The following is a 13,348-nucleotide window of genomic DNA, read 5'->3' on the forward strand; positions in this document are numbered from 1 at the left end:
CTAAGCTTAACCGATGAAATTCTCTTGGACATGACAGACTTTGGAAAGAGAAGACTCGGATGTGATAAAATCTCCCCACGCACCTGAACATCCTGTCCATCATGAAATGAAATGTAAACTGGGCATAGCATAGAGCCCTAAACATTTTAAATACCTAAAAAGAAAGTTCATACAAGCAGCACAGTGATGTCAAATTCATCAAAAACTTATAGCAATGCAATTGACAGAGTTACTCTTGGTTTGTTACAGGGCAGGGAAGGGGCACCCCAGAACCCCCAAACCTGCCTGCTCTAAGTAGGTTCTGCCATCTGCTGGACCAAGACAAAATATATAGGAACTTTACTGGGAAGGAACTTTCACACAATGAGTGCGCATTTAAGGAAAGGGGAAAATAAAGTTTCCCCTCGTGGGTAAACACCCGCCCCGCCCGGCCGCCAGACGGGGTTGGTCCAAAGCGGGGCCACTGAGGCCCGAGAGGCTGCCGAAGGCCCCTCCCGGCGGGGACCCACAGGACAGGGCGGGAGGGGCCCAGCACGTCTGGGAAGCAAGGAGCAAAGTGGAGGTGAAAGCTGCCACCCCGCCATCCCCTCCCCCGGGTGCCCCCACGCCTGCCCCGACCCCTGTCCAGGACTGGGAGGCATGTGCAGCTTCTCCATGTCTCCGATCCCTGCTCCTCCTGCCCCCCGTCCTGCTCCCTCCCTTCCCCAGACTCCTGCAGCTTCTCCTCCTCCCTGCTCAGCTCCGCTGTCCTTGGGAGGTTTCAGGGAAGCTTCCAGAGGTTCTGTCTGGAACCTCCCCTTTTTCTGGGGACCCCCCATTACAGTTGGGAGACATTCTTGAGTTTATGTTTGGACACACAACCCTGGTTTTCATATTTTCATACTCAAAGGAAACAGAGTTGTGAGGCCAAATGAAATTTTCTTTGGTAGAAGTTTCTGGACTGTACCCAGCTGGGCATGATTTTTTTCAGACCCCTTGAGGCCCCCAACACATGTTATGATCAGTGAGATTCTGGCTGTGGAGACATTGGACTCATACCTCCAGGACCCCAGTGCTCAGCGGAGCCTTGACCAGCCAGCAGTGCACCTTCCTAGCAGGCGCACGTGTCCTGCCTACAGCGGCCTCTTGGGACCTGGTGCTTTGTCATGGGTTCCTCTGGTGTGAGCTGCTTTGGCACGTACCTGTGGGTTGCACCTGTGGGTCTGGAACAAACTGGTCTTGTACCCTTCTGTCTTTGCCATCCTGCTGCAGCTCACCCTGTAGGCACTGCCCGTCCATTTACTGCAATAGGCCGCTGCACCCTACTCCTTTGGTACCCACAAGAGAACCTGACTTGTCAGTTGATGTGGGCACCCCGGGGCCGCAGGTGAGCCCTCCAGGTTCCTGGTGGGATCATGCGCCAGAAGAGTGGCAGCCTGCCTTCCCTGAGAGCAGAGGACAGAGGACAGAAAGGGTTTCCTCTGGAGCCCGCGTGAGGCTGTCACCTGCCGGGGTCCAACTTTGATCTCAGCCAGGTGACTTGGGGTGCAGGTAACCCAGAGTTTCTCTCTGCAGACTTCTGCGGAAGGAACACCAAGTTCTTGCTGTGGCTGCTCCTGATCTTCGCTGCTTCTCTGGCTTTCTACAGGTGAGGAGGGTGGAACAGTCCTGGGGCCTGGGGCAGCTGGGGATTTTACTTATGAGACTGTTCAGTTTTTATTTTTTGACCCACAACAATGATCCTGGGGAGGAGGGGCCGACTCCACACTCCCATTCTGCAGGTAAGGAAACTGAGGTGGGGTTTGCCAGGCTGCACGTTGCTTCCTGATGATTCATAGGCCTTTGCAGATATCAGGGTCACCTCGAGGGTGAGTGTGACTGACTGGTTCCTTCAACTTCCACCGCATGGCCCTTTGAAGACACCAGTTACAAGGACACAGGAGCTCCTCTCAGACTTGACATACACGTCTGCAAGTCAGAGCACACCTTTTAAAGTCTTTTCATTACTCAGTTTATGTTTCATTTCTTTAAATACATGGGTTTATCTCACTTTTTAAAAAATTTATTCTTGCACGGAGAACTGGGGTGTAGGCCAGAGGTGTGGGGGTGAGAGGATTCACCAGAGACAGAGTGGGGAGCAGAACAGGCAGACTGACCGAAGTACACTGCTGAGGGGAGCAGTGGGAGAGTCAGGAGAGGTCTGCCGTGCCATGTGGGTAGCTCCCTGGTCAGGGATCAAATCAGGCTGCAGTGGCTGCTGATAACTTGACAGCACTGAGATTTAACCCCTGCGCCACCAGGGAGGCCCTACTCTCTGGCCTTTTAAAGAGTGTGCAGGTCCCTGTCCTAAGACATTCACTGTGGATTAGTTATGGATTCCCCCCTGTGTGGCTAGAGCGGTGTGGGAGAAAACCGTCTTATGAGATGTGAGTGAACAACCACTCTCATTAGCTTCTGGCTCCTGGCTCACCTGAGGGATTCTGATTGAGGAAAATGAAGCCAGTCTAGTGAAATCTCACTCTCCAAACAGTGAAAAAAGAAAGTCTCTTGAGGTTTAAAAAAAAAATTCACACAAAGCACAGAGAGATTCCTGGACAAAATTGCCTTCTAATAAGGCACAAGGAAATAGTCACACCCAGATACCCCAGACTTGAGTTACCTATGGTGGTCCCCCAAGGAGTTGCTTGGGTGCTGAGGCTTTGGGAGCAGTCCCCTCCCTTTCTGGGCTGTCCCCCTTTGAGCCCAGCTGCCCCGTGATGGCCTGGGAGCGAAGGTGGTTTGGAACCCCTGGCGCTTGTGTGTGCTGCGTTGTGGTATCGCCAAAAAGAACAGCAGATGGAGGAGAACTGTGGCCGGGGAGTGAATTTTGTTTGGACAAGGTGAGTTTGGGAACCAAGGAGGCCCAGATGCAAACTCGCGGGAGAGCCATCAGGTGGAGAATAAGAACAAGAGGCATCCCGACAAGGGGTTGCTATGGCCTGGGAGCCGAGGGATCACCAGGAGGCCTTGGTGGGGGTGGGTAGCCTTGGGGATGTGGCCTCCCATGGTCTCCCTGTGGGTCCAGATGGGGACCTCCCTTCTCTCTGGCACGATCAACCCAGCTGGGTTCACAGGTCCACTCTGTACGCACCTGTTGGGTTCCTGGGACTCCAGTGATCCAGACATTATCCGGAGGGACAGTCTGTGTTGGGGTCATGTCAGGTGCACACTCTCTGTAACCCAAAGCCCCCAAGTGTCCAACTTGCAGGGACAGGCCACGTCTCTGGGATACAGGTTTCCACGGAGGGCAGGAGCACCAGACTCCCCACACAGAGCAAGGATGGCCGTGGGCTCCAGAGGCCTGGCCCATGCTGGGGCTCCTGGCCTGGCTCCCTGCTGTGCCCTAACTACCCACTGAGCCTGCATGTCCATCAGCTCCTGGAAATCTCTGTGCCAGGCTGTCATACAACGGGCTTCAGCGTGTGTGCAGGTCGCTAGGGGAGTGTGCTAAATGACTTGGAAGCTAGATTCTTTCTGTGCTCACTAATTATTGCACACCAATGGTATTAAAGTTTTTTCATTGTAAGTCTTAATGTACTGGAGTATGTTTTGTCTTTAAGCCTTGGATGGCAGAACCTATTTAGAATGTGCAAGTCTGGGGGTCATGAGGTGCTGCTCACCCTGCCCTGTAACAGGGATCAGGGGCTCTGGAGTGCACCTAAAAACAGCTCCTGGGACAATTGTGGTGCAGGGTCCCCCTCATCCTCACCCGCAGAGGAAGGCCGTGGCTCGGCAGCTGCTAGTGGAGATGCAAACCTGCTAATACAGTCCCATGTTTGTAGTGGCGGGCAGTGGGGGGAGCATCTGCCTGCAGGGGGAGGTGCAGCACACACCCACTTGTTGCATCGAGCAACACCACGCTCATAAAGAAACGGGAGTCATGGATCAGGCTCTATAATGCAGGATGCTCCCGAAGAGCAAGATCCTGGCCTTTTTATTGATACACAGCATAAGGGGAAGGAGCAAAAGGAAGGGGAAGGAGACTAGAAAAAGGGAAGGAGGAGAAGATCAGGGGTCCCGCGTCTGCCCCCAGGCACTTCTCATCTGCGTGGTGACTGGTATGTCATGGAGATCACACTCTAGTTCCCCAGCCACTGTTTCAATCTCATCAACCGGGCGTTCCACCGATCAGCTTCTGGGGTTCCTTGTCCTACATCTGTCCTCAGCCCCCTGGGCATTCTCGGGATCATAGCCTTCCCAGCGTGATCCAGCTTCGTGCTCTTGTTTGATCTGAAGGGCACCTTGCCGGGTTGGGCTCTGCACCTAACTGAACGGGTCATTTTGACCTTGCTTAGGATTTAACAAAACGGTGGCCGACCAGGAGCAGCAGGAGTAGCAGACCCACACCCACTCCCTCTCCTGCCTCCCTCTGGCCCTGCTGGGGCCCCACCTCTATTTTCTCAGGAGCCAGAGACCAAGTGTTCCTGGGCAGCCCCGATATAAAACGGGGTGCCTGGCTGTGGGTCCTCACCCGCGCGCTTAAAAGGACTTGTCGATGCTCCACTGCAGGCGCACGCGGAAGGTTGATGAAAGGTTTATTGACAAGGGAAGGGGAAAGGAGGAGATGCACAGCTCAGGGAGAAAAGCGGGAGATAAAGTCTCAAATGCGCCCTACCCTTTCTGCTGCCCTGGAATCCCAGCGGCGCTCTGAGAGCTGGCCGCCGGCCGCGAGCCGTGAAGCCAAGAGGCGAGACCCCAAGGCCCACGTGTCTGGTTTTTATGCCAACCCTGGCTGCGTCGCCCCACCCTCAGGTCCCGCCACCTTCCCTTTGGCGGTGATGGGACTCGTCCTGCCCGGTGTCTTGACGGCTTTGGTCTGGGGTGGGGGTGGCGTCCCCGAGGCCTGTGTGCAGTCAGCTCAGGACAGCCTCTCCCCTGACGCCAGCGGGTCACACACGGAGCAGAATTTCAGTCTCCAAAGCTCAGCCTGTCGTTCTCCCAGTCAACTGGGGTCTCATGATCACCCTCTTTTTTGTCCCCCCAGCCATGGTTTCAGCAAGATTCCCAGATGGGGGTGGAGAGAAGAGTCTCACAGGTAATGGAGGAGTCTTTAGAATTAAGGTGTTTCCTTTCAGAACCATCTAAGTGGGAGTCAGAGCGCGAGCTTGGACTGAATGGAGACACAGTCTCCCCTCCCCACGCCCTCGCGGTGGGGGTGCTGCGGTGGAAGAACCCAGGCAGCCTCCGGGTTTCTGCTGGAGAAGGAGCAGAGCAGACCAGCCAGCCAGTTGGCAGCACTGGCAGCGAGAGCTGGGGAGGACCCGGTGCCTGAAGTCCCTCCCTTCAGCCTCTGTGGCAAGGCCAGCTGGTGGTGGGGTGGTCCCTGACCCCATGGGGACCCACAGGTAGAGGCTCTGTGTCCTCAGGGGCTCAGCATCCTGCCGAGGTAGGGGTCCCAGCAGGCAGAGCTCACTGGGGCCAAGTCCCAGCCTACTGCCAGCTTCAGGTGGTGCTTGCCCCCACAGGTGCTAGCTGGCCAGGGGAGGGTGAGGGGCTGAGCGGACGGGACTGCTCTCTCTCAGCAGCAGGGAGGCCTCCCCGCAGGCCCAGGGCCGCCGCTATCCAGGTGGAGACTGCCCACCCCCTGGCTCCTGAGCCAGGCCCAGCGCTGGAGAGCTCTGGCTGGGCCCTCAGGATGGGGGAGCCCCACCTCAGCTCCATCCAGGGGCTTCCCCCTCCCCTTCCCTGAAGTCCCCAGCCCACCTCGAGGAGGGCCAAGCCAGCATGGGGTGAGGCCCCTCTTCTCACCAGCGCTTGGCTGGTGAGAGACGCTTTCTTGTGAGCAGCTCCCTTTCCATCCCTTTCCCTCAGCAGCCAGGACAACTGCAGCGCTGCGCCTCGGAGCACCCTGCAGGAGCCGCAGCAGGGGACCAGGTAGGAGGAGGGCGCGGGCGCCTGGCGGGCAGCAGGTGGGAGGACAAGGGAGACAGTGCCAGGGCTGGCAAGGAGGTGCGAGACCCCTCCCGCCTGTCCTGCTGCTCCCAGGCTGCTGGGTCACCCCCGGGCCGAGCGCCCTCTTGGCTGCCCGCCTCCACCTGGCCCCTCCCTTGGCCAGAGACCGACCTCTGTGGCCACATGGGGAGGTTTCCTGGGTGACGGGCAGGACCCTTGGGCTCTGAACTCCTGTCCTCCTCCCTCAGTGAAGGCGACTGTCCCTTGGACACCAGCCGAGTACCCGAGATGCCCAGGTATGGGAGACCATGTCCTGGAGGGGGGGCGAGGGGGACAGGGAGGGAGGAGGCACCGACAGACCCCCCAGCCCAGCTCGGGTGCCTGACCTGTGGGGGATTCAGTCTGAGGTCTCAGTTTCGACACTGGTCGGGGGGGTCCTCGAGGACAAAGGGCACCACTCAGCCGGAGTGGGGTGGGGCTGAGGTGGAGCTGACAAAGTTATGGGTTGGGGGGGTCCTGTGCTCTGACCCCCAGATTAAAAGCAGAGCAGGAGGCCCCAGTCATTACAGCCAGACCTCAGGACTGAATCAGAACAGGCCAGGCGGCCCCTGGGGCCCGGGAATGCACCCCAGGCGGAGGCACACCAAGGGCTGTTTGTGCAGTGGGGACACGCCTGGAAGAAAGCGCGAGGCCAGGGAGGGGGTCCCGTGCTCAGAGGGTCTCAGAGGTGGGCGCTGGCTCCCCTGTCCTTTCTCCCCGTAGGATGCTTTACTCCCAGGCCCAGCTCTTCAAGCCCCCGTAAGTAGGCGGGTTCCCGCCACCCACCCGCTCCTGTCGCCGGCCCCTCCTCGCCTGCCTCCCTCCTTGTCTCGCACCACTGCAGGATCCTCCTGAGTGTTTCGTGGGTGTGTCAAGGGAGGGGGTGAATTAGAGCAGAGCTGGCCGACTCTGGGTTGCTAGGCGTACCCCCCCCCCCCCCGTTTGCTCACGATGTCACTGCCATGGCACAGAAGCCAAGACCCTGCCACCAGCTTCTGGGATGGCAAGGGCCCCTGGTGGAGGCTGGCAGCCAGGCTCTCGCGTCAGTGTCCCGAGGGTGGGGCTCAGGCCGCGTTTACGGGCTTGAGGAACCAAGAGCGTGGAGGGCGTGCAGGGGAGCGGCTGCCATGGGCCGTGCGCTGGATGCGGCCCGCGGCGCCTCGCCATCCGTCTTCCAGGGCTGCTGGCCGTCCAGGCGCGGAGAGGCCGCCTGGAGCACAGGGGCTGCCACCCAGCTGCCTCCTGACACACCATGGCCCACCCAGGAAACGTCCGTTTCCCCTCATGGAAAGTGGGCGGGGGTGCCTCGGTGCTGTTGTTCTGCCCGGCAAGCCCGCCCAGAGCTCTGAGCAGGAGGGGAAAGACAAGGGACCTTGGGCTGGCGTCCATGGGTGCAAACATCTGAGAGACCATGGTTACCCTCCTCTCTACACTTGGGAGCGTTCGCCCTGCTCCAGGCCCCTTGGCTGGGGCCCACGCCGCCCCCTCCCGCTGGCCGAGAGAGAGCTCAAGCACCCGTTACTCTGGCATCAGGCCCAGGGCTTCTGTGTGCGCAGGCCGCCCTAAGGCTGAGCGCCTCGGCTGCCCGTGTCTAAGGCGGGAAGACAGGTCACTGAGGGAAGGGGAGCAGCCCAAGGGCATCGGCTGGTGAGGGGCAGTTGGGGGGCCTTGCCCAGGGGCCCAGTGCCTTCTGTCCTGTCACGCCACCTCCCTGCAGGAGTGTCAGTGTCTGAAACTGCACCTGCCTCTGGTGCCGTTCGGGCCAGTGTGGAGCCACCAGCCACTGTGGCCATGAACACTGAACGTGGCGGCTCTGGCGCGTGATGTGCTGTCAGCATGAGCTACTGGCCAGCATCCATGCCGCACCCACGCTGTAGCTATGTCAAAAATGGTGACATGTCTCACTTTCCCTGTTGATCCTATCACACAGACGCTGGTTAAACAAATGTGATCCGTCTGGCCTATGATCACACCCGATGAACCACAATCCCACCTGGTTCTTCACCTTCAGGCGCTGTTAGAGAGTCGGCAGAGCCCACTCGTGGCTGGTCTGATGTTTCTGCTGGGCAGCACTGAGCTGGAGGCTGAGCTGGCATGAGTTTCCTAGGGGCAGAAGGTCACCAGGATCTCCCTTGTGATCAGGGAGGGAGAAGGAGGGAAGGAGGCAGCAGGGAAGAGAAGGGGACAGAGGAGACTCTGGGGGTAGCAGAGGTGAGAGCCCTGGGATGGGAGGGGCGTTGAGATACAGCCTTGTCTCTAAAGAAAATTCTCTTGCTCTTAGCAGCGCCACACCAGATGACTAGCTTCCACCCTCAGTTCTGACACTTCCGCAGGGGAGGGGCTCAGTCCCACCCCCAGGCACCTCAGGAAACAGCTGCAAGTCCAGGCTGTCCTCCGGCTGCTGAGCAGCCAGCAATAAGTTGGGGTTTCCACCAGATCCCCCTGGGCCTCCATCCTTTGCTAGGACAGCGCATGGAACTCCAGCGTGCTTTGTTTGCCAGTTTGGGTTTGGTATAAAGGCTGTGACCCAGGGGTAGTGAAATTAGAGGGAGGGGCTGGGGGAGGAGCAGGTAGCCACCCTCCCTCTCTGGGTGAGCCTCTGTGCGTTCAGCCCAGAACTCCCCAAGCCCCAGACCCTGGAATGGGAGTATGGGGTCCGGTGCCTGCCAGCCATGGACTGGGCCAGTCTGGACCCCTGCTCCCTGCCCCCCACACACATCTCTGCTCTGAAGGTTTTTTTAGTTTTTAAGATTTATTTTTATTTATTTATGCATACAAGAACTGGGGTACAGGCTGGAGGCATGGCATGTATGTGTGAGAGGACTCACCAGAGACAGAGTGGGGAGCAGATTGACCGAAGGGGAGCTAAGGGGAGCAGCGGGGAGATGGGAGAGGTCTGCTGCGCCATGTGAGCTGCAGTGGCTGGGGACAGCTTAACAGCGCTGAGACTTTAACCCCTGCACCACCAGGGAGGCCCTGCTCTGAAGTTTTTTGAAGCGTGGCATTTTCTCTCCCCCAGGAGGGTGGATGTGCTGGTCATGACCCCCTGGCTTGCCCCCATTGTCTGGGAAGGGACCTTTGACCCTGCCATCATGGACATGCAGTTCAGAAACGCCACCATTGGACTGACCATATTCGCCATCAAAAAGTAAGTACTGGCCAGGCACCTGGGCCAAGCCGGGGTGTGGGCGCTGGGAGACCCAGGAAGTGGCCGCAGTGGGCACGCTCCACTTCAGGACCAGGCCTGGCCCACGGGAGGGGATTTGGAGCGGTGGTGTCAGTGGCAGTATCTCCCCTTTCATTTACAATTTTATCTAGGTTGGCTCTTTTTTCACGGTCATTCTAGCTAAAGATTTGTCAGTTGTTTATCTTTTCAAAGAACCAGTTCTTTCATTAGTCTTTTGTTGTTTTCCTGTTCTCTTTCATTTATTTGTGATCAAATCTGTATTTTTCACTCTTGCTGACTTTAGGCTTAGTTTTTGTTCTTCGCTGGTCCCTTGAGATGTCTTGATTCGTGTGTGTTGCCCTCGTAGAACTGCTTTGGTTGCGTCCCATAGGTCTTTGTATGTTGCCTTTCTGTTTCCATGTGCCTCAAGATATTTTAAAATGTCCCTTGGCTTTCTTCTTTGATCCATTGATTGTTTAGGTTTTGTGTGTTATTAATTACAATGTATTTGTGAAATTTCCAGTCTCCTCCTCCCCTTTATTGATTCCTAGTTTCATACCATTGTGCTCAGAAAAGGTACCTGGTATGATTTCTTAAATTTGCTGAGGCGTGTTTTGTGGTGTGATGTAGGGCCTCTACTCGGGTCAGCACCAGCAGGAGGAGCCATAGGGCATGTCCAGCTCTGGATGTGCATTAGATGCGGCAAAGCCACCACAGGGGCGAGCTTGAGGGGGCGCTGGTTCTGTTATAGGACAGGGAGAGGGGCAGCCCAAACCCCGCAAACCTGCCTATTCTAAATGGGTTCTGCCATCCGCCGCATCAACACAAAACACATGAGACTTTAATGGGAAGGAACTTTAATAAAACTAGGAAACAATACAGGTAAGGCAAAGAGTCTAGTTTCTAAGTGAAGCACCCAAAGTGACCCGTCCCCTCGTGGGTAAAAGTCCATCCAAATGGGATTGGCCCAGAGCAAGGCCCCAAAGCCTGCCATGAGTCTAAAACACCTTCCAGTGGGGACCCACAGCAAAGGGTCAGAAACAATCAGACAAGCCCAGAAGGAAAAGAGCAAAACCAACATCAAGATAAAAGCTGCCATGGTCACCTCCCCACGGGTCTCACCCACATCTGTGTCACCCCGTCCACCACCAAAAGACAAGCGCAGCTTCTTCACGTGTCTCTAGGCTCCATGCGCCTCCTCCAGGTCTCCTGGCTCCATCCTGCTTCCTTCCTCAGTCTCTTCTGCAGCTTCTCCTCTTCCTGCTCAGCTCCACCCTCCCTTGGGTGGGGCAGGGAACCTCCCCCTTTCCTGGGGACCACCCTGTTGCAGTTCCAGGCAGAAGGAGCTGGAAGTGGAAAGCCCAGAGGAGCATGGGCAGCCCGTGTGGGGAACATTCAGGGGCTGACCTGCCCAGAACAGGGGGTGGAGCGAGCGAGAGGAGGTGAGGTCACAGCAGACCTTGCAGGGCCTGGGAGACCACTACAGAATCTTGAGTCCCCAGCCCCGCTTTTATTTTGAAGACAACAGTCCATTGGTAGGCTCTGATCTGGGAGACATCCTTCCCTTGCTATCATCCACATTATCCATTAGTTGAATTTTTGCCAACCGGATGGATGAAAGAGATCATCTTAGGGTTGAGGCAGGAAGATACACATCATGAGGTCTCTCCCTCCTTTTACTGTCTGGTCTCGGGCCCTCAGCTTTAGCCAATGGCTATGATTTTTTATTTCTTTTCTTTTTTTTTTCCCCACAAAGATTTATTTATTTATGCACACAAGAACTGGGGTGTAAACCAGAGATATGGAAGATGAGAGGACTCACCAGAGACAGAGTGGGGAGCAGAACAGGCAGCTCTGCTGAAATCCACTGCTGAGGGGAGCAGCGGGGAGTCAGGAGAGGTCTGCTGCGCCCTGTGAGTAGCTCCCTGGCTGGGGAGCGAACTGGTGCTGCAGAAGCTGTGGACAGCTTTACAGTGCTGAGGCTTCACTCCTTGCGCCACCAGGGAGGCCCTGGTTTTTATTTTCTGATTATGGTAAAACACACCTAACAAAAGTGACCATCTGGACTATTTCTGACTGTGCACAGCTCAGCAGCGTTAAGCGGGGTGTCGTGTGCAGCCCCCCTCCTCCATCTCCAGGCTCTTCTTCTGGCAAAACTGAGACTCAGTGCCCTCCCTCAGCCCCACCGCCCCACCTTCTATCTCCATCTCTGGGCCTACTGTGGCACCTCCCCGGAGTGGAATTCAGGCTTTATCACTTAGCAGGAAGCCCCCAGGCACAGCCTTACAGGCCCGGCCTGAGCTTATCCCTCGTGCTGCTCACTGCTGTTGATGGCTCCCCGGGCCCTGTCCCGGCAGGTACGTGGTCTTCCTGAAGCTGTTCCTGGAGACAGCAGAGCAGCACTTCATGGCGGGGCACCGCGTCACCTACTACGTGTTCACCGACCGGCCGGCCGACGTGCCCAGCGTGCCACTCGCTCCCGGCCGGCGCCTGGAGGTGCTGGAGGTCCCCGCCTCAAAGCGCTGGCAGGACGTGTCCATGCGGCGCATGGAGATGATCAGCCACGCGTGCGAGCAGCGCTTCGGGCATGAGGTGGACTACCTGGTGTGCATGGACGTGGACATGCGCTTCGGCGCACGCGTTGGCACGGAGATCCTGGCCCCTCTCTTCGGCACCCTGCACCCCGGGTTCTACGGAGCGGCCCGCGGGTCCTTCACCTACGAGCGCCGGCCGCAGTCGCGGGCCTACATCCCAAAAGATGAGGGTGACTTTTACTATGCTGGGGGATTTTTTGGGGGGTCAGTGGCTGAGGTGCAGCGGCTCACCACGGCCTGCCACCAGGCCACGATGGCGGACAAAGCCAATGGCATTGAGGCCGTGTGGCACGATGAGAGCTACCTGAACAGGTACCTGCTCTACCACAAGCCCGCCAAGGTGCTATCCCCCGAGTACCTGTGGGACCAGCAGCTGCTGGGGACGCGGCCTTTCCTCAGGAAATTGCGCTACCTGGCCGTGCCCAAGAACCACAAAGAGATTCGGAGCTAATGAGTCCAGCCTCCGAGAGACCCCTGCCCCATGAAAGGCCACAGCCCACAGGGGTGGCTCCTCCATTTTGACAAGGGGCTGAGCAAAGACTGGGAGAAGCGGGTGAGCACAGCCCCCGTGCCCTTCTGGAGCCAGGGTGGATGGGCCTAGCTCCGCTCCCCCGTCCTGTCTTCCATGCTAGACCGTCCCCTGAAAGTCCTTTGACGTCCTCTTCTTCCTGCCGTTGTACCGAGTTCCCTTTGAATGTCCACGAAGGTATCTGGGCTCCGTGGGCTGCGTCTGCCCATCCACCTCCCCTCAGAGTGTGAGCCGAGGGCGGAGGCTCCTCTCGCTTCGCCTTTCTCTGCAACGGTGTCTACCTTGTGCTCGGACACCCCCAAACCCTCCACGCTCTAGGGCCGCGGGGGACTCTGGCGGGGCCTCCAGGACTTGGACGCTGGCACTTTAGTCGGATGCAGGCTAAAGTGTCTCTTCCACTTGGGAGAATGTCTTCTCAACCTTCTTAATGTAATTGCATGTGAGAAATCACAGAAACAGTCTCCTGTATTACCTTCCTGAAGCTTTAGGTTTTTGCCCCACTCTTAGGCTTTCATCTCTAGGAATTGACTTGAATGTGGTTTTTTTTTTTGTTTGTTTGTTTGTTTTAAAGATTTATTTATTTATGCACACAAGAGCTGGCGTGCAGGCTAGAGATGCGGGGGATGAGAGGACTCCCCAGAGACAGTGGGGAACAGAACAGGCAGATTAACCAAAACACACTGCTGAGGGGAGCAGCGGGGAATACAGGAGAGGTCTGCTGCGCCATGTGGGTCAGCTCCCTGCCGGGGATCAAACCAGAGCTGCAGAGGCTGCGGACAGCTTCACAGCGCTGCGCTCAACCCGCTGTGCCACCAGGGAGGCCCTTGAATGTGGTTTTTATAGGAGGGTCCAATTGAATTTTTCTCTCTCTGATACTCATCCGAGCACCACCAATTGAAAAGGTATTTGAAATCTTACTGGAAAGTTCTCTCCATGGTATTTGTGTCTCAGTATCAAGTGCTCCTGGGCCTAGGTCTGTTAGGGACCCTCCTTTGTCTATCTTCTGGCAATAACACCCCCTCATTGTGGAATCTGCTGGGGTTCCTCCCGGGGTAAGGGGTGTGGGGGCTGGGCTGGGGGCACCTGGGTCTGCCCCCCCCACCATAAAAG

The 13,348-nt window shown here is 57.1% G+C and overlaps 1 protein-coding gene across 1 annotated transcript in view; it reads left to right on the forward strand.

The window, feature by feature from the left end:
- ABO (ABO, alpha 1-3-N-acetylgalactosaminyltransferase and alpha 1-3-galactosyltransferase) overlaps positions 1-12,160 on the forward strand; it is a gene marked incomplete at both ends in the record, with an annotated part of 31,430 nt that extends 19,270 nt beyond the window's left edge. Inside the window, 5 exons of the mRNA XM_084236290.1 lie at positions 5,830-5,892; positions 6,159-6,206; positions 6,673-6,708; positions 8,969-9,097; positions 11,473-12,160. Of these exons, the coding sequence (XP_084092416.1) occupies positions 5,830-5,892; positions 6,159-6,206; positions 6,673-6,708; positions 8,969-9,097; positions 11,473-12,160 (964 nt within the window). The remainder of the gene's footprint in view (positions 1-5,829; positions 5,893-6,158; positions 6,207-6,672; positions 6,709-8,968; positions 9,098-11,472) is intronic.
- Positions 12,161-13,348: the final 1,188 nt, after the last annotated feature.

This window comes from Talpa europaea (assembly GCF_964194135.1).
Source record: "Talpa europaea genome assembly, chromosome: 7".
NCBI lineage: Eukaryota > Metazoa > Chordata > Mammalia > Eulipotyphla > Talpidae > Talpa > Talpa europaea.